This window comes from Labeo rohita, unplaced genomic scaffold (assembly GCF_022985175.1).
Source record: "Labeo rohita strain BAU-BD-2019 unplaced genomic scaffold, IGBB_LRoh.1.0 scaffold_145, whole genome shotgun sequence".
NCBI lineage: Eukaryota > Metazoa > Chordata > Actinopteri > Cypriniformes > Cyprinidae > Labeo > Labeo rohita.
In genome coordinates this window covers 53,866-78,346 of record NW_026127615.1, presented here as the reverse complement: position 1 = coordinate 78,346, position 24,481 = coordinate 53,866, and the positions used below count along the sequence as shown (strand labels likewise).

At 37.9% G+C, this 24,481-nt stretch overlaps 1 protein-coding gene across 3 annotated transcripts in view; it reads left to right on the top strand.

Moving 5' to 3' along the window:
- LOC127158315 (NACHT, LRR and PYD domains-containing protein 12) overlaps positions 1-24,481 on the top strand; it is a 39,120-nt gene that overhangs the window by 5,705 nt on the left and 8,934 nt on the right. For all 3 annotated transcript variants that reach the window (XM_051101477.1, XM_051101476.1, XM_051101478.1), the window contains exons 4-9: positions 598-2,413; positions 2,587-2,760; positions 11,088-11,261; positions 11,362-11,535; positions 11,645-11,818; positions 19,736-19,909. In XM_051101477.1, coding sequence (XP_050957434.1) covers positions 598-2,413; positions 2,587-2,760; positions 11,088-11,261; positions 11,362-11,535; positions 11,645-11,818; positions 19,736-19,909 — 2,686 coding nt within the window. The remainder of the gene's footprint in view (positions 1-597; positions 2,414-2,586; positions 2,761-11,087; positions 11,262-11,361; positions 11,536-11,644; positions 11,819-19,735; positions 19,910-24,481) is intronic.

The following is a 24,481-nucleotide window of genomic DNA, read 5'->3' as shown; positions in this document are numbered from 1 at the left end:
ACTACAACTAACGGCTCCTTAAGACTACAGCGTTTGTTTTCCCAATGCTATGATGTCACAACATGGTCCATTAGAATAGCATTCAAATAAATCCCGCCTACAGAAATTCGAATCGTTGGCGTGTGAAGGGACAGGGTGGGGGATTAGCCTAACTTTAGCAATGTAGCATGGACAGCCGCTTCTGGGATGCTTCAGCAAGCCTCAGGGCGTGATAAAACTGTCTATTAAAGTTAGCCAATAAGTAGCACTGTCAACAATTTGATTTAGTATCAAGACATGATTACAATCACACATGCAAAGGTTATTTTAAGCAGGTTAAAACATGTTGTAAATACAGCCTCACATCCTGTTTAATGTGCTAAATGATGTGGAAACTTTTCATCAACTTTTAGTAACATTGGTCAGCATGACCTAAAGATGATCTCAAACAATACAGTAAGTGATCTGGAAAGAACATAAACATTTAGAAATTGTAAAATTGAAACCCAAGTTTTTAGTGATGACTGCAATTTTCAGCAGCATGAATTGAATCTGTCTGAATAAATTACTAATGGTAATCATGTTTTTTGTCTCTTATTTATTTGTTTTTAATTATAGAGCTGCAAAACGTCTTGAAAACTCACAAAGACAACATGAAAAGAAAGGCAAAATATATTTTTGAGGGCAACAAAGAAAATGACACAGATCTCATGGCTGTTTACACAGAACTGTTCATCACAGAGGGAGATATGGAAGATGTCAATCAGGAACATGAGATTCTGAAGATTGATGATGTTTTCAAGAACAAAAAAACACACAACAAACCAATCAAATGCAATGATATATTTACTGAACTGAGGAAAAACAATGAGAAGAAGATTGTGCTGACCAAGGGAGTCGCTGGCATTGGAAAAACTGTCTGTGTACACAAATTCATCCTGGACTGGGCAGAAGGAGAATCCAATCAGGATATAGACTGTGTGTTCCTGCTTCCATTCCGAGAGCTCAATGTGATTCAAGACAAAGAGTTCAATCTCCATGAGCTTCTGCTGAAATTTTATCCTGAATTGAAGGACCAGGAGAAATCAAAGTTATATAAGGAATGTAAGCTAGCATTTATATTTGATGGACTTGATGAGAGTCGACTGCCATTGAACTTTAAAAGCGAAACACTGAACACTGTTGAGGAAAAAGCATCTGTAGATGTGCTGTTTACAAGTCTGGTCAAAGGGAATCTGCTTACATCAGCTCATGTCTGGGTGACATCACGACCAGCAGCAGCCAATCAGATCCCTCCTCGTAATGTAGGTTTGTTTACAGAAGTGCAAGGATTCACAGACCAACAAAAGGAGCTGTACTTTAGAAAGAGAATCACAGATGAGACTCAGGCCTCCAGAATCATCTCACACATTAAGATGTCTCGTAGTCTCTACATCATGTGCCACATTCCTGTGTTCTGCTGGATAACGGCCACAGTACTTCAAGATATTCTCAATGGGAACAATGCAGAGAACATCAGCACAACACTCACTGAAATGTACATTCACTTTCTGCTAATACAGATGAACATAAAGAGTCAGAAGTATGATGAACAAGAAGAAAGAGAACGTATCAAGCACTTACATTTAAATAGAGAGTTGATTTTGAAGTTGGCCAAACTAGCATTTGAACAACTGAAGAAGGAAAACATCGTGTTCTATGAGGAAGATCTGAAAGAATGTGGTATTGATGTGAGTAAAGACACTGAGTTCACAGGAATGATCGCTGAGATCTTTAAGATGGAAGATGGACTTTATAAGACAAAGGTCTTCTGCTTTGTGCATCTGAGTGTTCAAGAGTTTCTAGCTGCAGTTCATGTGTTTGTCTGCTACCTAAACAAGAACATGCAAGAGCTTCAGTTTTTCTTTGAAGATTTACAAACTACAGCCATACAAAAGCTTAAATGTTTTTTTTTTTACTTTTTTAGAAATGTAACATTACATGATTTAACAAAGAGAGCCACTGAAAAAGCAATACAAAGTAAGAGAGGACATCTGGACCTGTTCCTGCGGTTTCTCATGGGAATTTCACTGGAATCCAGTCAAAATCTGCTCAAAGGCTTGATCACACACACTGAAGACACCACAGAGACCATCAGACAAACAACTGAATACATTAAACAAGTACAAAACAAGAATATCACAGATGAAACTTCAGTCAACCTATTCTACTGCTTACTTGAGCTCAAAGATCATTCATTATATGAGGAAATACAGAGTTACCTCAGTTCAGATGGACATCCAGGAAGAGACCTCTCATCTTCAATGTGCACAGTGCTGACTTACGTACTCCTGATGTCAGAGAAGGTGCTGGATGAGTTCAACCCAAAGAGGTTCACGTCATCTTCAAACTACAAGAGACTCATCCCAGCTATGAGATGCTGCAGAAAAGCACTGTGAGTAATTTTACCGACTTCTGTTCAATTTAATGTTTTATTTTAAATCACTAAACAATTAAATGTCAGAATACTACGTGAAATATTTCCCCTGATTATGAAGAGTACAATGTTTTTTGCAGAAAAACTGAACATCAGAAATTAATTTGGCTAAAAACATTCTGTTTTGGCAGATTTGACAACTGTGATTTTGATGAAACATGCTGTGAAACTGTGTCTTCTGCTCTACAATCAACAAACTCCCATCTGACAGAGCTGGACCTGAGTAACAATCACTTGCAGGATTCAGGAGTGAAGCTGATCACTGATGGGCTGAAGAGTCCACACTGTCGACTGAACATACTGAGGTTTGACATTCACATTCACTAAATCACTATGTTAAAATATGTGGATAAATTGGTGTTTCATAACTACACTGTGTGCAGAATTATTAGGCATGTTGATAATCTGGTCATATTTTTTTTCCAAACACATTTGACCAATTCCAAAAGAATAACTACTATTAATTTTGTATTTAATCATTTGTAAGTGATATATAACTGTCCGTGAAGGCTGGAAGTGAAAAACTCCTTATATTCAGGTGTGCATAATTATGGCATGTTTTCTTTTACAGAAAGCCATTCTGTTGAGAAGAATGCAATACTTTGCATTACAAAGAATTTGCAAAGTTAAGGCTTGACCACTGGACAAAATGCTTGTTGAGTCTGCATGGTCAGAAAAAACAGGTGGAGAAGAAAAGATGCATGTTAACAAAAGCAGGAATTTTTAGGTGTGACACCATCAGGAACCGTTTAGTCTCAGCGCTGTTTTCCAGAACTGCAACCTACCTGGAGTCTTCAAAGTACAATGTGATTCTCAGAGACTTTGCTTGGTAAAAAATCCTAAAAAATGCCCCTCTTAATAAGAATAACAAGCTGACAGAAATACATGAAGACAGTTTTTTTTTTTTAATAGGCTTTATAGACAGATAAGTTGACACTCTTGAAGGACAAGCATCACATCCTCTTGTACCTCTGATTCAAGAATTTATCTTCCAAAATCTGGCAGTACATTTTGGGAGTTCATGTTTAAATCCTGAAAAGTCTGACTTGCAGAGATGGACTAAAATGAACTCCCAAAACTTACTGCCAGATTTTGGAAGATAAATTTGAATCAGAGGTACAATCCTTCAAGAGTCACAAAGGATTCCAAAAGTTTCATGAGCTTGTTATTCTTATTAAGTCAGGGGCATGGATTTTTTACCAAGATAAAGTGAGGTAACACATTGTACTTCTGAAGACTCCAGGTAGGTTGCAGTTCTGGAAAACGATGGCAGACTAAACGGTTCCTGATGGTGTCACACCTAATTCTTCACCTTAATTCCTAATTCTTTTGCAGTTAACATGCATCTTTTCTTCTCCACCTGTTTTTTCTGACCATGCAGACTCAACAAGCATTTCGCTGTCCAGTGGTCAAGCCTCTTTGCAAATTCTTGTAATGCATTAGTATTGCATGCATTCTTCATGGGCATTTAATAATTTGGTGGTTAAATATCTTTTTTGGCTCATTTTATCTGTAAAAGAAAACATGCCTAATAATTATGCACACCTGAATATAAGGAGTTTTTCACTTCCAGCCTTCACGGACAGTTATATATCACTTACAAATGATTAAATACAAAATTAATAGTAGTTATTAAGATTGTTGTGGTTTGGAATTGGTCAAATGTGTTTGGAAAAAAAATATGACCAGATTATCAACATGCCTAATAATTCTGCACACAGTGTATAGCTAGCTGATATTTCCCCTGTATATATTGTGGTATGATTGTATCAGTGGCATGTTCTCCAAGAACACAGATAGGCAATGCCTACTCAAAAAACCTGACGAAAAAACAGTCAACCATCCTGGAAACCTGGAATTTTATAATGCAGTTTTCCAGTTATGAGAATAAAATAATACCTAAACTTCCTTAATGACTTCTTTGAACAGTTTGTTTCAAAGAACTGTTTCATGTTAATTTAAAAACATGTTCTCTTTCGATATGGATCTGATTATTACAATAGCTTTATTTTCACTGGAGCAGTAAAATCCTCAGCTCTGAGGATCATATTAATGTTGATTCTTGCCTAATTTAAGTTGGACAGATTCAGTGTTGATAACTTGACAACAACTGTGGTCAGATCATTGAGTCAGTGAGTTAAACTGGATCAGTTTGATTCATGAACGATATACTGCCATGTTGAGCACAAATGCACAGATATTATGTGCATTTATGAGTTATGAGCTTAACCCTCAGGAGTTGACCCTAAGGCATTTTTCAGCCTTTAGAGTTGTTGTGGCATTTGTGTTTACTTAAGTTAACATGACATTTTTTAATGGATAAAGTGGGTAACACTTTATAATAAGTAATCAGTAATAAAGTATTTACAAATTGTTTGCAAACTATATTCTACAGTCAAACCAAAATGTCTCACTTTATCACAGTTCATTTGTTATAGTTTAGAAAATGGTAATTTTGAGTTAAACTGTGTCAGAACAAAAAAGCTATGTAACAAAACATGGTCAGCTCAAAGTGTCAAATAAAATTTTTACCTCCAAATTTGTAACAATTTTACTGGTAGTCCACTGTATGAAGACTTTTTGGGTATAACATTTCACAGTTTACTTTATTTTGCTATCCTCACATACATAAATACAAAAATGTCTATAGTGTCCTGCACCCACTAGTAAAAAAATATTACAAATTATATCTGGCATCTGAAAAATTCTTGGTTGGACTGTAGTTCTTACTTTAGATTAGGTCATGGTCTATTGAAAAATTTAATTAATTAAGTCCTTAAAACCAACCTTTATTGGTCATTAATTACATTAGTATTCAGAGTTATTTTTAAATGTACAAATACATGAAGCCTATGCCCAAAATTAAACATAACCACTTAAAAAATGAAATAGCGTAATGCTGTCAATATGAAATGTATACAAATACTTATTAGATCACATTGTTAAAATACATCAGTTAGGATTAGGGTTAGGCTTAGAGTTAGGCTTAGTGGGGACAGGATATACAGTTTACACAGTATAAAAATAACTTTTTCTATAGAAAGACCCTATAAAACATGAAAACCCAGTGTGTGTATGTGTGCTTAATGTATTTGTAAAAATTTTAAGGAACACTAAATATTATGGCAAATAATGTCCAATAAAAGCTGGTTTAAAGCACTTAATTTATCACATTTTCAGATTTTCTATGACGAAATCTAAAGTGAGAACAATCTGTATACTTAAAAAATTCCTATATTTTTACAGTAAGTTACTGGCAGCAGGGTTGCCAGCAAGTTACTGTATTTTGTTTTACAGCAATGTATTGTATTGCAACTTAACAGTACGTAGAACAAATGTAAACTAAAAAACAGTACTGTACTGTATTTTCACAGTAATTTGTACTTTTTTCTGCTGTAATCTGCTATTGTGTTTTTTTTTATTGTGTAGTTGGAATAATACATACATATAGTTAGTAAAATTGTAATACTACTATACTTTAGAATAACATTTCAAATCAAAAGACAATTCAAACATATTAGTAGTAAATCTCCATCACGTGCATTCAGATGTCGCGGCATTTAAAATACAGAGCCGTAGATCACTGACAAGCTACGCAATATCACGTTCAAAATGCGATTCATCCGCGATTATGAACGCGATATTGCGTAGCTTGTCAGTGATCTACGGCTCTGTATTTTAAATGCAGCAACATCTGAATGCACGTGATGGAGATTTACTACTAATCACAGAACCGGTTTAACTGATGAGATGCGCATGACTATCGCATGCGATTTATCGTGCAGCCCTACTTCATTTAAATATCATTTTGGACTGAATGAAGCTGTTGACATGTAGGGTTGATGGCCATCCCTCTGCACCACAGTCCTGATCTTCTGCTCACTCCCTGCCTGGCAGTATATTTATTCCCACTGAAACAGTCATGAAACACACACAAAGACAAAACCTGTTATCCACAGCACCAATAAAAATGAACAGACAGCATGAGAAAAATAGTGAATGAAAATTCTGTAGCATAGATGAAATATAAATAAATACATTCAGTTGAATTCAAAAGTTTGTTAATTATTTTACCAAAATAAGAGGGATTATAATGCAGAATGTTAAGAAGTGGTTATTAAAACTTTTTGAATTTGAGGATCAGGGTAAATGTAACTTATTTTGTCTTCTGCTAAACATGTAAGTATCTTCTGTAGCTTCTGAAGTGCAGTACTACATGAAAAATATGATATTTAGGCAAAATAAGAAAAATTAACACATCTTCATTCTGTTCAAAAGTTTTCACCCCTGGCTCTAATTGGATTGTTTTTCCTTCTGAAGCATCAGTGAACATTTGAACCTTATGTAATTGTTGTGTGAGTTCATCAGTTGTCCTCCCTGATAGCACACGTACATCTCGGAGATGTCTATTTGACGTCTGCATTTATATCTGCAAGACGTAGTTTGCTCATCTGCAGTACGTCTATTGGACGTTTCCTATCAGTTGTCAAATAGACATCTATTAGATGTCTTTAAGATGTTTATGATTTAGAATGCATGTAAAACTGACATCTTACAGATGTCTACCAGAGATTTGTACACAGCAGATGCTTTCCAGATCAAGAGATCTTTAACACACATATTGTAGACGTACATGTGCTATCTGGGCTGAGTGTGAAAAGATAGATCTCAGAATCATAGGGTCATTGTTGGAAAAGGTTCAAATACACAAACATGCTGAAAAACAAAGAATTTGTGGGACCTAATTTTTTTTCTGAAGAAGAGCTGGCAGTTTAACTGTCCAGGACAAAAAAAGGGAATTATTATATTTTTTTTTTGCGCACCCTAAATGTATGTATTAAAAAGTGCTTGTTTTTGTCACTGACAGGCTCGAATCGGACAATGGATATATAATTGTTTTATCGTGACTGTTTAAACGTTTTTGTTTAAACTTGAACTGACGTTTATCGATGTCCTCGAAACCCAGCTGACTCCACTGACAAACACTAATTTAATTTTAATTTAATTTTACCTATCATACTATAATAAAGCAAGCTTTTTCAAACTCGACAGAAACCAAATAAAACTCACCTAAACAGTCTCGGTTTGTCTTTCTACAGTTCCAACAATCATTGACTCTAGTTTTGATCGAAATATACCCTAAGCTAATTCACTAGATGTGAAAATGTCAGAAGAGCTGTGGATGAAACAGCGCGTAACTCACTGAGTTTAGACTACAGCTTTGAATAAAGTTTAAGACTAAAACTTATGGTTTCATTCCACACTAAAACCATGTGCAAAATATAATAAAAGCATAATAATCAAATGCAATTACCGAAGCTGCAGAAATCCTCTGTTCTGCTTCTCTCTCTGGTCAGCAGCAGTGTTCTGTCTGTGTGATCTGACGATAGGTGGCGCACTAATTACAGCAGTCCTGTATTATTGCCTGGCATATTACTATGAAGGTAAATCAGTAGCTAAACCAGAGAGCTTGTTGATCTGAATGCGAGAACTTGTCATATTAATAGTCATATTTGTAAGTTTAAATTTACACTCACAGCTCTGATATGAAAAGCTGAATACTCCAATTTGCACACACGGACAACGATCAAATCACCTGTCTTTTGAAGTCGAAGTTGCAGATTAATAGTTACAAATGTCTAGAATGACATTCACATAAAGAAAATGACACACAAATGTGTACGACTTTTGCACTTTACTTTAGTTTCACTGTATAAAGTCAAGTCGGCACTTACAACCTCTCAGATCTTACAGTAGAAGTTTAAATCCTAGCGCTTTGACTTTTTCTACTTCTTTTGCAGTATTCCTGTTGCAAAACTCACTTGTGCACTTGTAAATGCTGATGCGAGAGAGCAGAGCCAGGGGTGGGGCTGGGGTGCAAATAAAGTCATTTTATTGGTCGATGCCTGACCAATGAACAGACAGCAGTTTCACTATATTTGCAGCAATTTCAAGTAATTATTAACACATAATGTGCATTGATTGTGCATTGATATACACGCTATACACTTTACAATAGCATTTTATTCTAGGGAATGAGACAGCATTAATATGTTCTCATACTCCTTGGCAGTCAAATGTGACCAGACATCTTAAGTGTAACTTTTAACCAATAATTTTACTACATTTTAGCTCAGTTCTGTTTAGTTAATATTTTGAGGAGATTTTGGTACTAAATAATATGTGCAATAATTATGATCCGTGAATGACCATTTAAAGTATAATATTTTCTAATATGCTTATTATTTATATTACATTTATTGTAGTATTTAGTGTTAAAATAGGGAAAATGTGCAAGTGCAAAGAGGCAAATTAGAGGCATTTGGTGGCCAGAATGATTATATTCAACCACTAGATTTTAACATGTGAAAGATACATCTTGCTGATGCGCTTGGACACATCATCAATGATGTAACCTGGGGTCACTGGGTGTTTCGGGTCTTTCAACATCAGACACCCTCACCCAGGCGACCCGACCAGAGTTGATCAGACTCCGGCCTGTGTCCCAGCAGCATTCATCCACGGATCAGCCCTCTTGATCCAAAGCCATCTTGTGGCTCTTTCTGCGGCTTCAGTTGCAGACCTAATGGCTTTCCTCTTTGCCTCACTGGTGAGGCCTAGCATGGTGAGCACTTTGCAGAGGGACCGCCCTGCAAATCCTCGGCATCCCACCTCCAGGGGTTCACAGTAGGTCTTCCAGCCTTGGCTCCTGCACTCCTCCACTAGCTCCTGGTACTTGGCACGCTTCCTCTCATTAGCCTCCTCCATGCGTTCTTCCCAGGGAACTGTGAGTTCCAGAATGATTAACTGCTTGGTAGCACTGCTTGGTAGGCATTTGGTGGCCAGAATGATTATATTCAACCACTAGATTTTAACTACTAGATGCCCTTATGACAATTTTTTACTGACATCCCATATATATATATATATATATATACACACACACATATACATATATTTGAATAGGAGCCTTTTCTATTCCAACATGACAACGCCTCTGTGCACAAGGCTGTGTTCATAGAGAAATGATTGATTCATTCAGTGTGGAATAACTTGACTCTGGTCTGCATAGGGCCAAGACCTAATCCCAGCTGAACACCTCTGGTGTGACTTTAAATGCAGACTTTGAGCTAAAATCTCATCACACCAATGACGTGTACATGTAAGTACAGTCATTTTAGACCAATTAAAATCTGTTGCAACAGAGATGGAAATACAATTTTTAAATGCAATAATCATGTTTCCATATTTGTTGCCACGGTTTTGGAAGTGCCTTTTGTGTTCTAAAGAAGGGGGTGTCCCAATACGTTTGTACATATATAGTGCATATACAAGTCAGTGGTGTTTGGTGATGAGTTTTTGGCTCAAGGTCTGCATTTAAAGTCACACCAGTGGTGTTTAGCCAGGATTAGGACTTTATACAGACCAGTCAAGTTCTTCCACAGTGACTTAATCAATAATTTCTTTTTTAAGCTTGCCTTATGCAGAGAGGCATTGTCATGTTAGAAAAGAAAAGGATCCTGTCCAAACCGTTGCTATAAAATTAGAATCACACAATTCCCTAGAATATCATTATATGCTTAAACTGTAAAAGCTAAGGATATTCAATGAAAATAGTTTCATAGTGTTTTATAAATAACGATACATATGCATTACATTTTTTCTTTCCAAACAGCAAGTCGCAATGGCTGGTGGTGTTCATTGCTCAGGCATCGGCCAATAAAATGTCTTTATTCACACCCCAGCCCCACCCCTGGCTCTGCTCTCTCGCATCAGTGTTTACAAGTGCACAAGTGAGGTTTGCAACAGGAATACCACAAAAGGAGTAGCAAAAGTCAAAGCACTAGGATTTGAACTTCTACTGTCAGATTTGAGAGGTTTTAAGTGTCGATTTGACCTTGTACAGCAAAACTGAAGTAAAGTGCAAAAGTAAATATGTCGTACACATATGTGAATGTCATCCTACACATTTGTAACTATTGATCTGCAACTTCAACTTCAAAACATGGGTGTTTTGATTATTGTCCGTGTGTGCAAATCAAAAGATTCAGCTTTTCACAATAGAGCTGTGAGTGTACATTTAAACCTACAAATATGTATATTAATATGACAAGTTTTTACATTCAGATCAACAAGGTCTCGAGTTTTGCTACTGTTTTACCTTCATATTATACAATCAGGCTACAGCAAGATTACAGCAACACTAAAATATCCTGTAAAAATATTCCCGCCAAGTCAAAATTACCCAGAATGCAATATAAATTACAGTATTTTACTGTAATGTATAAATGTGGTATTGTATGGTAGGTTTTTACAGTACTGTACTGCTAAATCTACATTGATTTCTAACAGTGTATTTAATAAGCTGTCAACAAAGCATTATCTAACTCTTTACATATGAGTAATTAAACACGTTAATTACGGCGCCAATCAGTGATGAACTCACTATTTGTATATAGTCTTTTCATGTATTAACTACAGTTTATTAACTACTTGAAATTATTTAAGTGTTTTTTATTGTATTCTTAATATAAAGTGTTATTCAGTACAAACATTCACTCCAGATTATAAACTATATAACCTATCGAATAAATGTACATTAATATGGCTGTTTGTTTTGTTCTTTTCACAGGCTGTGTGGGTGTCATCTCACTGCTCAGTCCTGTGAAAGTTTGTCTTTAGCTCTACAGTCCTCAAACTCTGTCCTGAAAGAGCTGGATCTGAGTAACAATGACCTGCAGGATTCTGGAGTGAAGCATCTTTCTGATGGACTGAAGAGTCCAGATTCTAAGCTGGAGATATTCATGTTTGAGTTTGAAATACTTGTTTGTTTGTTGGTTTGTTTATTTAAAAATCACAATGTAAAGATTAATTCTGTATTCAATTACTGTGTTCTTTTTGTTCAGATTTTCCAAATGTAATCTCACTGCTCAGACTTGTGCTAGTTTGTCATCAGTTTTGAAATCCTCAAACTCTGTCCTGAGAGAGCTGGATCTGAGTAACAATGACCTGCAGGATTCTGGAGTGAAACTTCTTTCTGATGGACTGAAGAGTCCAAACTCTAAACTGGAAATGTTGAGGTTTGAGTTTGAAATACTTGATTATTTATTTATTTATTTATAAAATAAATAAATAAATTACACTGTTAAAATTAATTCTGTTTGCAATTACTGTGTTCTTCTTGTTCAGAGTTTCCACATGTAATCTCACTGCTCAGACTTGTGGCAGTTTGTCATCAGGTTTACAATTATCAAACTCTGTCCTGAGAGAGCTGGACCTAAGTAACAATGACCTGCAGGATTCTGGAGTGATGCTTCTTTCTGAAGGACTAAAGAGTCCAAACTGTCAGATGGAGATACTGAGGTAACTGTTTTTCCATAAAATAATTAACAAAATGCTACTTATACAGTAATCAGGGTGTAAACCAAATGTGGTCCACATATGTTTCAGCAAATGTGGCCCAGGTATATTAAAACTTATCTGGGCCAGTTTTGGCAAAGATATGGCACAGTAAAGACTAGCTAATGTGGCTGTGAGCCTAAAGTGGCCAGCATATGATGCCACAAATGTGGCCTAGTTATCCTACAACGTACCTGGGCCAGTTTTGGTAAAAATATGGCATAGTAAGCACTGGTTAGTGTTGCATTGAGCCTAAAGTGGCCCACATATGAAATGACAAATATTGCTAAATATTTAATAACAATTTGGGCCACTTTTATCAAATATATGGCCCAGTAAAAAATTGGCTAATCAGTGTGTAAGCCTAACTTGTCCCACATTTGACATGGCAAATATGCCCCATATATCATAAAACAGATGAAGGCCACGTATGGCTTGAATGTAGCACTTGACACTGGCTAATTGAAATGCAACTTTGAAATTGTAAATATGGCCTAAATATTTTGGCTACTTTTAGTAGGATTCAACACAGTTAACTGATGGAGACTGATCTGGATATGAGTCTTAAGAAGCCTACATAACCAGCAATTTATTTTATTTTATTTATTGAAACATGCTTTTAATAGTAGTTTTTTATATGTGTTCTGTGCAGCAAAAAATAGAAGTTCACTATAAGGATAGCTCTTGTGTACGTAGAGTCTGAGCAAGAAGCATTTAGGTTCAAACTTGTGAAGAACTGTTTTTAAAATCTTAGAATGTGTCTTTGAATATTTATCTTAGACATTTGAAATGCTGATTGTGCAAAACTTGGGTTGGGATGATTTTACCAATCAGGACATATATGTGGGCTGGAACAAGGTGTTGGATCTGGGCCAGAATTAAAATCAGTGTTGCCCATAACGGGCCTGTTCTGTTTTTTGTTTGTTTGTTGTGGCCTTCCTGTGGATTGCTTGTGGCTCTAATCTGGCAACTGGGAGTGGACCACCCCCATTTCAGGCTGGCTGGCACCAGGGTATCAAACATAAGATTTATGATGGGGCCTCTTGTGGCATTTGGGTCTGTAGAAGTGTTTCAAAACTTTTAATCGAATCGCCTGAATTTTTTGATTCATGCTGAGATCCTACAACACAGACGCGCAGTTTCGTTTACTACACACATACTAATGCGCACAGTGGTTTTAGTATCTGTCGTCTCACTAAATGAGGACATAAATACATAAACACCATCTCCAGAACTGCTCTGAGAGTCACTTCATGAGCATTTTAATGTTTAAATTTAGTAAAACTAGCCTCAGATCACATACACAGAAATTTAAAGGAATTCACAGCAACCTGTCAAAATGAACGTTTGGTTTAACTTGAATACAAAAACAATAAATAATAAAATTATTAAAGGTGCCATAGAATGGAAAACTGTAATTTACCTTAGCATAGTTGAATAATAACAGTTCTGTACATGGACATGACATACCGTGAGTCTGAAAAACCATTGTTTCCTCCTTCTTATATAAATCTGGTGTTTGCAAAAGACCACTGAAAAAGAGGCCAATTCCAATATAACACAGACTATGATATTATAGTCTAGGGATCATTAATATTCACACCCCCAACATTTCCATAGCCAAATCATCAGAAGTTCTGTGGGTAGGCTATTGTGAAAACACAAAGCTAGGACAATAGTGAAAATGGCAGATCACGGAAATAAATGTTATGTTCCAGGTTGTGCAGGAGATGTTAAGTGCAGAGATGGGTTGGTGTCTGTACTCAGAAAGGTACGGAAAACAAATAAGGTGTTCTAATAAAATAAGGCAAGCCACTAAAGGGACACGGTTAGCTTCTTGCTAACGGTAGCCTGTTACATTGCGGTACATAAAATTTCACTTACCACATAAACAGAGTAAGGAGCGATGACTGCGCGGACGATGGCAAATGATTTCCAGATCCTGATCACCGCTGACAGCATCTAAACTTGTCAAATGTGCTAAGTACCTCCGCTGTAGTGTAACGTTACACAGAGCAACGCAAATCTCAAAAGTGAAAGTAAAAAGTTATAGTGCATTTAAAATGGCAGTTTCAATGCCCCGCATATTAATAGCATCTCGAGCTCCGTAATTAAATATATATTTTCCTCCATGTGTTTCCTTCCTGCTGTGTGAGAGCTAAATGAGCCGCTCTGTGAAACAGCCAATCAGAGCAGAGCTCATCATTATTATTCATGAACCTTCCAAATAAGGTAATAACAGACCATTTAATTCTAGGGACAAATCCTAGGGTTGTAAATGGACTTGTAAAACCGACTTGTAAAACCTTCTATGTAGATATCAAAGAAGAATTTAAAATATTGTATTAATGCATTCTGTAACAGGGTAAACGAGACGAGAGGTGAGCGGATCCACTTGCAAGCTTTTATTAGGACGAGACAAAGACATGGTCGTACAGGCAGGGTCAAAACAGGAGCAGACAGGTATATCACAGGCAAGACGAAGAGAATAATCCAATAAATAAGAGCGAGAGTCCGAAAAGGCAGGCGGCTAGACAGTCGAAAACGAGATAACCAGGCAGGAGAACAAAACACTGGGAACCAGGAAACTAGGGAACGCTAACAATAATAAACTCACAATACTCCGTGGTTTGCATGGGGAAAGTCCGGGGCTTTTATAGAGCTGCTGATTGGTCACATGAGTTGACGCAATCAGCGTGATGGATACTGGGAGATGTAGTCCGGGGTGTGGAGCAACAGTCTGAGTGTAATGATAGAGCGAGGGCGACATCTGGTGGTGAGCGGAACGCAGGTCACCGACCAGATTCGTGACATAGCCCCCCCCAAGGAGCGGCTTCCAGACGCTTGAAGGAAACAACAGTCCAGGGGAGCGGTGGGGCGGGAGCGAGACAGGGCGAGGGCTGGAGGGCCAGGTCCATGTGGAGGGCCCGGTGATCGAGGCAGGACCGACAGAGCAGGTACCCTCCAGGGCGGGGCCGGAGGCGGAGCAGGAGGCGCAGGAGACCTCCAGGGCAGAGTCGGAGGCGGAGCAGGGGCCCTCCAGGGCGGAGCCGGAAGCAGAGCAGGAGTTCTCCAGGGCGGAGCCGGAGGCGGAGCAGGGGCCCTCCAGGGCGGAGCCGGAAGCGGAGCCGGAGCCCTCCAGGGCGGAGCCGGAAGCAGAGCAGGAGCCCTCCAGGGCGGAGCCGGAGGCGGAGCAGGCGACGCAAGAGCCCTCCAGGGCGGAGCCGGAGGCGGGACAGGCGACGCTCTGGACAGATAGACGAGATGTGACGGGGCTCTGGAAGGTCAGACGAGACGTGACTTGACTCTGGGCCGTCAGGCGGGACGTGACTTGACTCTGGGCGGTCAGACGAGACATGGTGAGGCTCTGGACAGATAGACGAGACGTGACGGGGCTCTGGAAGGTCAGACGAGACGTGACTTGGGAAACACAGCTGCAACTTGACTTAGAAACTTGACTTGACTCAGGAAATACAGCTGCAGCTTTATATGGCTCTGGTATGGCGGCTGTGACGTGACAGAGCTCTGTTCTCGCCGCCATCTTGTGAACGGGCTCCGCCGTTGCCGCCATCTTGTGAGCGCGCGCCGGCGCCGCATCCATCTTGTGAACGGGCACCGCAGTCGCCGCCACTTTGTGCACGGGCTCTGTTGTCGCCGCCAGGGTATGAACGCGCTCCGACACGGCCGCCATTTCACGAGCGATCCAGGCGAGAAACTTGTTTGTGGCATCGTGATCCGGCGTTACCGCCAATCTGCGAGGGGGATGCGCGGCTGCCATGTCCACGTTGTTGCGTTCCTCCACAGTACATGGCGAGCCCACACACAATAAGGCAAAGTTCAGAAATTCCACAAGTGATGAACGCGGACCCTCGAGTCTTAGTCTCGCCCTCAGTGGCTCGTTAACACCACCACAATATATTTCAATAATGGTACAGTCCGGGAGAGTGGAATAATTAGCGATGGCCAAAAACTCACGGATGTGTTGTTCGAGTGTGCGCGGTCCTTGTTTTATCCTGAATAGTATCCTGTCGGTATCCATATCTGTTGAATGTCCGGGAGTGAAGCTGCTGGATCCTTGTGTGACACAGTATTCTGTAACAGGGTAAACGAGACGAGAGGCGAGCGGATCCACTTGCAAGCTTTTATTAGGACGAGACAAAGACATGGTCGTACAGGCAGGGTCAAAACAGGAGCAGACAGGTATATCACAGGCAAGACGAAGAGAATAATCCAATAAATAAGAGCGAGAGTCCGAAAAGGCAGGTGGCTAGACAGTCGAAAACGAGATAACCAGGCAGGAGAACAAAACACTGGGAACCAGGAAACTAGGGAACGCTAACAATAATAAACTCACAATACTCCGTGGTTTGCATGGGGAAAGTCCGGGGCTTTTATAGAGCTGCTGATTGGTCACATGAGTTGACGCAATCAGCGTGATGGATACTGGGAGATGTAGTCCGGGGTGTGGAGCAACAGTCTGAGTGTAATGATAGAGCGAGGGCGACATCTGGTGGTGAGCGGAACACAGGTCACCGACCAGATTCGTGACACATTCTATGGCACCTTTAAAACATTACTTTTTAAATAAATAATTACACAATATTTCCTCCATGTTTTCATTTTAATAGTTAATCCCCTTTATTTGTCAAAAAATAAAATGTGTTTTATTTTTAACAATTAAAAGATAAATTAAATCAATGTTTTATGCCTTCATTTGATAACCAGAAAAACTGATTTACACAACAGAGAATTTAAATTCAAATTAATTATTTGTTTTGACATATCGGCCATGAGGTAACTATCCCGTTTAGTATTTTAATTATAATTAAACCGGTATTCGATGATTGCAGTTTGAAAAACTTGTGGAAAATAGGTTACTACAGAGCATTAAGGGGAGACACTGCAGGCAAAAACAGTTTTTTCAGGCATCTGTCAAATTGAGATTTTAGGCTTTTCGGTTTTTCATGAAGTGTTTTTTTCATACTAGTGGAAAGAAAACATCCAAAAGACACTGTTCTTTTATAGCACTTTATCTATTTTGTGACAATAGACTTCAATTACAATTAATCATTTAAAATCCTGTTTTCTCAAAATGAGTTTTTTCTCCTACACTGAGCCACAAATCTCCACTCCAGTAGCACTTACACACACCAAACTTCACATTTTTATTCCTGTTTTTTTACAGAGGGATTTGTTCATATAATTTGCTTGATTATATACAATTTATATTATAACTTTATATTCCCCCAAAAATGTGAAAATTATGTTTTCTGTCTGTTGTAAGTATTTTCAAATTATGGATAAAAAATACAAAAAAAAAAAAAAGATACTCAATTCCCTCTGTAAAAATTTTGACTCTAAAATGTCAAAAAAATTAAACAAGAATTTTGAAACTGATTTTATCCAGTGTTTACATTTTTGTACTAGAAATGTATGCAAATTAGTGCATATTTAATTACCTTTAAATATTTATACCTAACATAGAAAAAATGCATTTTTTGCAATTATCAGTGTAATCAATCAACTGGGTAAGCAATAACTATTTGTTTTGTTTTTTAACCTTATTCACCTGCAGTGTCTCGCCTTAAGCAATGAAGAGTCCCACAAAGGCTTCGTTTTGTGTGAAATTATGGCAGAAGGCAGACTGCTAAGAGAAATTATATGAAAGAATGTATAATTTAATTAATTGTATGAATGCATAAGGAGGAACCAACTGTCTTCAGAAAAGTTTCGTTGGCATTTCTTTTCATCTTCCCACCCTGTAATGCACAATAAAGCAGTGCTCATAAACGCTGCTTTTTTTTTTTTTTTACAGTAGTTACCAGGGAAATGCGCCACCTTCTGTCAAACAGTGGATTTTACAATTTCATATTATCCTAAGTGTTGAGATTTTTAGAAATCATGTTAGTTTATGTAGAACTGTTTGGAGCAGATAAAAATATATTTGATCATTTTGACTTATAGTTTTGACTAAACAAAAAAAGTTTTATGACTTAAAGATTGAAATGTGAGGTTTATCCTCTCTGGCTGTGTGCAGGATGCCCTTAGCATTCTAGCTAGGGTCGAAAAATTAACATGGCTCTGACAAGTATAGAAATGTTTGATTTTACACGTATACAATATACGAGTGAAGTGTGACACTGTATTCACTGACACACAAGAAACTAACGTCTCAGAATGACAGTTTGCAGGAAACTCTGTGCTGCAGGGGTCTGTACTTGGGCTTGTTTTATTTTCATTATATGTGGGCCCCTTGGGTGCAATTCTTTGTAAATATAACATTATGTATCATTTATATGCAGATGACACCCAGTTATACATTCCAGTAGATCCAAACAGCTCTCAATTGTTCAGTGTTTAGGTGAGATAAGAGACTGGTTGGCAAGCAATTTTCTTCACCTAAATAGTTATAAAACAGAGTGTCGTCTTTGGACCCTCATCTGCTTCCAAGGAAATTATAAGTAGGTTGGCCTCTATGAAGATAAGTGTTTCAGATCATGTCAAGAATTTGTGTGGAAAAACTTGACTTCCACACAAGTGTTTCAGTGTGGAAGAACTTGACTGGTCTGTGTAAAGCCAAGTTCTAATCCCAGCTGAACAGCTCTGGTGTGACTTTGAATGCAGACCTTGAGCCAAAAACTCATTACCAAACACCAATGACTTGTACATACACTATATGGACAAAAGTATTGGGACACCCCCTTCTTTAGAATAGAAAAAGCTATTTTTCTTCTTCCACACTGACTAAATCAAACATTTCTCTATGAACCTCGCCATATACACAGAGGCATTGTCATGTGTCGTGGCAAAAATAAAACAACTCTTTTCAAAGGTTTATTTCTTGCAAGAAATGTCAGACACACATACAGAAACACAGGTTGCTGCAGAGTGTGACCAAGAGGGGAGGGTTTCCTCCACCTTTATATCTCTTCCCTAGCCTTCAAGGTTACATCTCTTAACAGCCGGTATTTTTTCACACATAGTAAGGAACAGAGAAACGCATTCTACTATATCATACTCCCAAGGCTCAAATCTTTGTTTTGGGGCCCTGATACCTTTCTCTCATGTCATCTTCAGAGCAAGTTTAGATAAAGCAGACACTTACACAATGTTTCATAAGCACATAAGATATTTTTCTTCCACATATGTTAGAATAAATAACGGTCCTGTCCAAACTGTTGCTATAAAATTTAGAAGGATACAATTCCCTAGAATATCATTATATGCTTAAAAAATAAGATTAGTACTCATGGAAATTACTAAAGTAGTCAAACCTGTTCATTAGAAGCGGGTTTCCCAATACTTTTGGCAATATAGTGTATCAAACATGTTTGATATTTATGATTTGGGATCTTGCGAGCTCTGACGTGATCAGGAGCAGTAAATAAATCATAATGACACCACACAATTGAGGATTTTTTTTTTTTTGGAAAAAAAGTCATTTGCAACAAGCCTTGAATCTTGCTATCTTGCTTAGGGGTGCAAATCAGGCTCAAAATCAGGCTTAAAATCTTCAAGTGTGGATTTCAGTGTTGTGTTTACAAGTGCGACTGTGAGAATCTTATTTCATTTTAGAACATTAGAAGTTTTGTTTTTAAATCTTATCTTTATATTCTTTCTTTCACTTTGTTGACATAAGATTTCAGGAGCAGTATTGTGCCATTATTGTTTGTGTGAGATATCCAACGCTTTATTTTTGCACTTAAATGCAATATATATGATTTCCAATGATTTGGGGAAATATTTGTTTCTTCCTGATAATGCTAAATGAGCACAAAATTATCTTTTTTGTGACCAGTTGTTTTTACTGAATAATCATTTCAATATTAAAAGGAATAACTAACACACTAATGTGATGTGGACTGTTGTATGTTTTTGTAGGTTGTCTGGCTGTATGGTGACAGAGAAAGGCTGTCATTATGTGTCTTCAGCTCTGACTTCAAACCCCTTACACCTGAGAGAGCTGGATCTGAGCTACAATCACCCAGGAGATTCAGGAGTCAAGCTGCTTTCTGAAAAACTGAAGGACCCAAACTGCTCACTGGACAAACTCAAGTATGTCAAGCAGGGGTAGTTTTTGGGTTTACTTATTAAACTTTTTAGTGTCTCTGTATATCTAATGAGTCTAGGAGTTTCTAGAGGATGCAACAATATAAAGGTTTTAAAGAGCATTGGTCTGAGGAGTAAAATCTTAATTAAACTGATCAGACAAAACAAATTAACAAGAAAACATTACTGTAACTCCCTGACTGGTGACAAAACAGGAGCACACAGTCAAAATACAACAAAAATGGCAGCCACCTTCCTACAGCTTTTAAAAAAGGTAGAAACATTCAAAATTATAATTTATGTTGCAAACATTAACAACTTGTAAATGAAGGAACAAAAAAAGCCTTAACCTTGAATATTACAAGTAAATTAGTTGACATTACCTGCACTGCAAAAAAAGAAGAAGAAAAAACTCACACTCAACCATAAGAATACACAACAGTTTCAACAAAAAGTTGGGCAGGACAGCACTCTGGAAAATGTTTCTTAGCTTTTGTGACCAAAAAACCATTTTGTGAGAAAAAAACACAGGGAACACAAATGACAACAGTCCACCACAAAATAATAAGTCAAGTCACATTCATTTCTTTCAATTCAATTCAGTTTAATACCAGTCTCGATGTTGCAGGATGCTATTCAGCTGTAAATCAGCTCTTCAGAAGAATATAGTGCAGCTTAATTCAATTGAAGCTTTGTCCTCATATGATGGCTTTAGTCAGTGCAGTCATATCAATACATTTCTAAAAGTTACGTGACTTTCAGATTTCAACTAAACAAGCCAGGAGGTGACAGTGACAAAGAACCCAAACTTTATCAGGTGACAGAAATGGAGAAAAAAAAACCTTTCAGTCTCAGTTAGGGATAGGTTTTCCTCTGACCTAAGTGAATGAAGAAAATAGAGCTACTGTTTAACTAGTAGTAGTCGACTGACTACCAGAGGTCTTATTATCAGTAAGGGCAGATCTTGATCTTCTTGTGTCTTTATCTCTTTAAACCAAGCAGAACAGTATGAAATGTAACAGCACTTGCATGTCAGGATAATTATATTGCTGTAGGAATTAAGCTCAAATTTATAATGATAGTGGTTAATTCCGTATACTTTATCAACTCAGAGGTTTATATTATGCTCATGGCCAAGATCATAAATAAACCAAAATTTTACGTTAGGAAATTTCAAAGCTAGGTAGCTTGATCTGAACACAGATAGAACTTTTGTGAACATAAAAGTCAAGACACTTCTTTCAATGAAACAATAATTTATTGAACTACTCTAAGACACAAAACTAATCTACTAAGACACAAACACACAAACACACACACACACACACACACTCATTCACACGTACACTCATACAGTTCCAGGGATGAGAAATTACTGAATTGAAGAGAACCCCAAATGTTCTAGTATCTGCTACTAGCTCTTAAATCGCAACCTTAGAAAACCACACAAGATTTCCCTCTGTGGGCTTGTCTAGGCAGAGGATTTCCCTCTGTGGGCTTGTCTAGGCAGAGATTCTGGTTGGTTGCTGGTTGGTCTTTAGATGACGTCTTTGGGGATTCTTCGAAGATGAGGGTTGGACAGCTTGAGCTGCTTTGCCGGTCTTTGGTTGCCTGGTTACTCTGCTTGATGCGCTCGGAGCTCTTCTGCGTCGGAGTTGCGAGACTTTAAAGAGTTTGGCAGTCACAAAGTTTCAGTTTGTTCTGTAGAGTTTTGATGGCACAATCGCGTGCTTGGTCAAGCGGGCGAGCGCAGGTGAAAAGCACTCAAACCACGGCAGGCGAAAGGCCAAAAGCGACGACGAAAGGCCAAAAGCGACGACTAAAGGCAATGGCAAAAAGCAATGGCAAAAAGCACTGAACCATTAGAAACATGGGTTTTTAAGTGGGCCGCCTAAGTATATCCCATGATACTAGGGTCCAATCGAATATTGCTGCGGGGCTGAGCCACGCCCCTGGCAGCTCCTCCTGATGCATGAATTATTAGAGTAACGGACTTCTCTGCAAGTTGGTAATTAACTTCAAATAAACTATTATGATGCATGTAATGTACACAATTCCAATTTCTTGTTCATTCAATCGAGCTGCACTCATTGAGATCATTCATTCAACACCAAACACGAGTATGTTACATACAGGATACACATTTGGTAACTTTGTTTACTAAGGCACATAATGCATAGAGAAAAGAAACGATTACATAGAATACATTGAATATACGGGATGGTAGGGGACCTATGCCTTTGCATAATAGTTCCACGTGATTGTAATAACGTTTTGGTCCATTTTTGGCATCAGAAGGGCATAAACGAATTATGAGCGCGATTTGGCGTAGCTTGTCAGTGATTTACGGCTCTGTGTATTATTTGCCGCTCCAGCTGAACGCACATGATGGAGCTTTACTACTAATCAAAGTACCGGCTTCATTGACTAAGCGCGCCTCACAATATCGTGCGATTAATCGTGCAGCCCTAGCCCTGACATTTGTGCTTTTTTCAGTATCTTTAAAAACATATTAATGGCTTAAATCTGAGTACATTGTAATCAACACATATTGGGCTACAATAATATGTAAGCAAAAGAAATGTACATGTTTGTGTTTTTGAGAAAACTACGTTTATGCATGGTTAGTGAAAAACTAAAGTTTTGAAGTCACTGAAATAAAGCAATGAAACACATACAGAACATTTGTTCACAAGACTTTTGAGAATTGGATGTGGTAAGCTAGAATTTTTTCAACCAAATGATGTGAAAATCATCTTGTTCACTCGTTCAGGGAAAACAATATATTTATGTAAATTTTCTAAAACATGTTTTGTGATCGAAAGGGAATATGCATGGGAGTGGCAATGGCCCATGAAGATTTAGCAATTCACACCTGAGAGACAAAGAGCCCTCCCTAATGGCCCATTATTGAAAATGTCAGGTAAGAAAATGTGAGAAGAGTCAAACAATGGAGTTTTAGCTTATTTGTAGTTTATTTACAACACAGTATTAAAATCTACATAAAACAAAATACACAATATGTGATCTAACCACAGAGATGTGAATAGAATTGGTGTCATTTCTGAAAACTATTTTCTGAATTCTGTTCAACAAGTGAAACAAGTAAATCTTACTAATCTTACTATATATATATATATATATATGTACTTCATAATGTTTCACTTGCTGTAGTCAGGAATTATATTTTGCAAAAGTCTTAACTGGTAAAATGTGTACACATTCTGTCACAGTAACAAGTAGGCTAATAAAAGAAAGACTTACTCATGTAAATATCTCCTCTGCTGGATCGCGCCGTGTCTCACATAATGTTCATCTTCTGAAGTAAGTTTTATTCCTGACAGCGCATCTTCTCCCAGAAAGGACATGTAGGCCAGATGAACTTGGAATAAATGTCTTTCTTCTTTGTTTACCGTGATGTGGGCGTCTATTTTGGCGCCCTCACGTAGACGATTATAATATGAAAAGCGAGAATAGCTTGTGGGCGTGATCTAATTAAAAACAATGAAGCAGACAGGAGAGACTGGACATCGTGTTGGTTTCATAAGGATTACTTCATCAGATAATATTTGTTTTAAGTAGAAATATCAGGCTTTCGATAGGTATGTCAATAATGTGTGTGTGTCACGTAATCGTTCATTTAAAAGACGCATTTCAAAAATGTGTGGAGACTGAGACTGCTGAATGCGAACCCTGTTTATTTTCTTTGTTTTGCAAAAGCATAATGTTTTGCTGATATTGTGAGTGCACACAAATAAAAGTAGACCCGTTACAGATTTAAATTATATATTACTCTTATACGATCGATCGGAAATTTCAGAGCATTTTAGGTTCCTTTTGCTTCTCTCTTTAAAACATGCAACTTGCGACGCCGGCGTCCCCTTTGACCCCAGGAGGTTAAACAGCAGTATAATTTATATTTCATATAACAATCACTTCAAACAGGTCCACATCACAGATGTCTTCTCTTACACATACTGAGTTTCTTTTCTTTCCAAACAGGAAATTATGTCAGTGACCCTTATTACACCTCTGATTAGACCATATAAATTATAATATAAAGAGGATTTTTTCAAAATAAATAAAAACTCTAAATAATATTATGTTTAAAAAACCATTTATTATATAAGCCTACGAGTTAACTATATGATTAGGTTCCCCATCTGTCGTTCACTTTGGCATTGTGTCGAATGATACGACACTAGGGGTCACTCTTGGGAGCCAAAAGACATCTAATATCTTGAGAAAAGGCCAATGAAATTGGGTGTGCAGATTTTGCATAGCTGGCCACGGCCCGGATATCCGGGTTTAAATAGGCCAGCATGCAATCTGCTCATTCATTCCATTCTTCGTGGCCGAATGCAGCGTCTCTTTGTGAGAAGCAGCAAACTCACCTGTTCCTCATCGGATCTAAGGCATGGGCAGCGGTCTCCCCCTTCTCAGACTCAGGTAGCTGCAGTGAAAGCCCCCTGGGTGCTTCAACAGAGATCTAAAGAGAAGATTTTCCTCTAAAAGAGTGAAATTTCCTAAAAGAGCTGACACGGTTGGATTTCATTATGCTTTTTTCATCCATGTCCT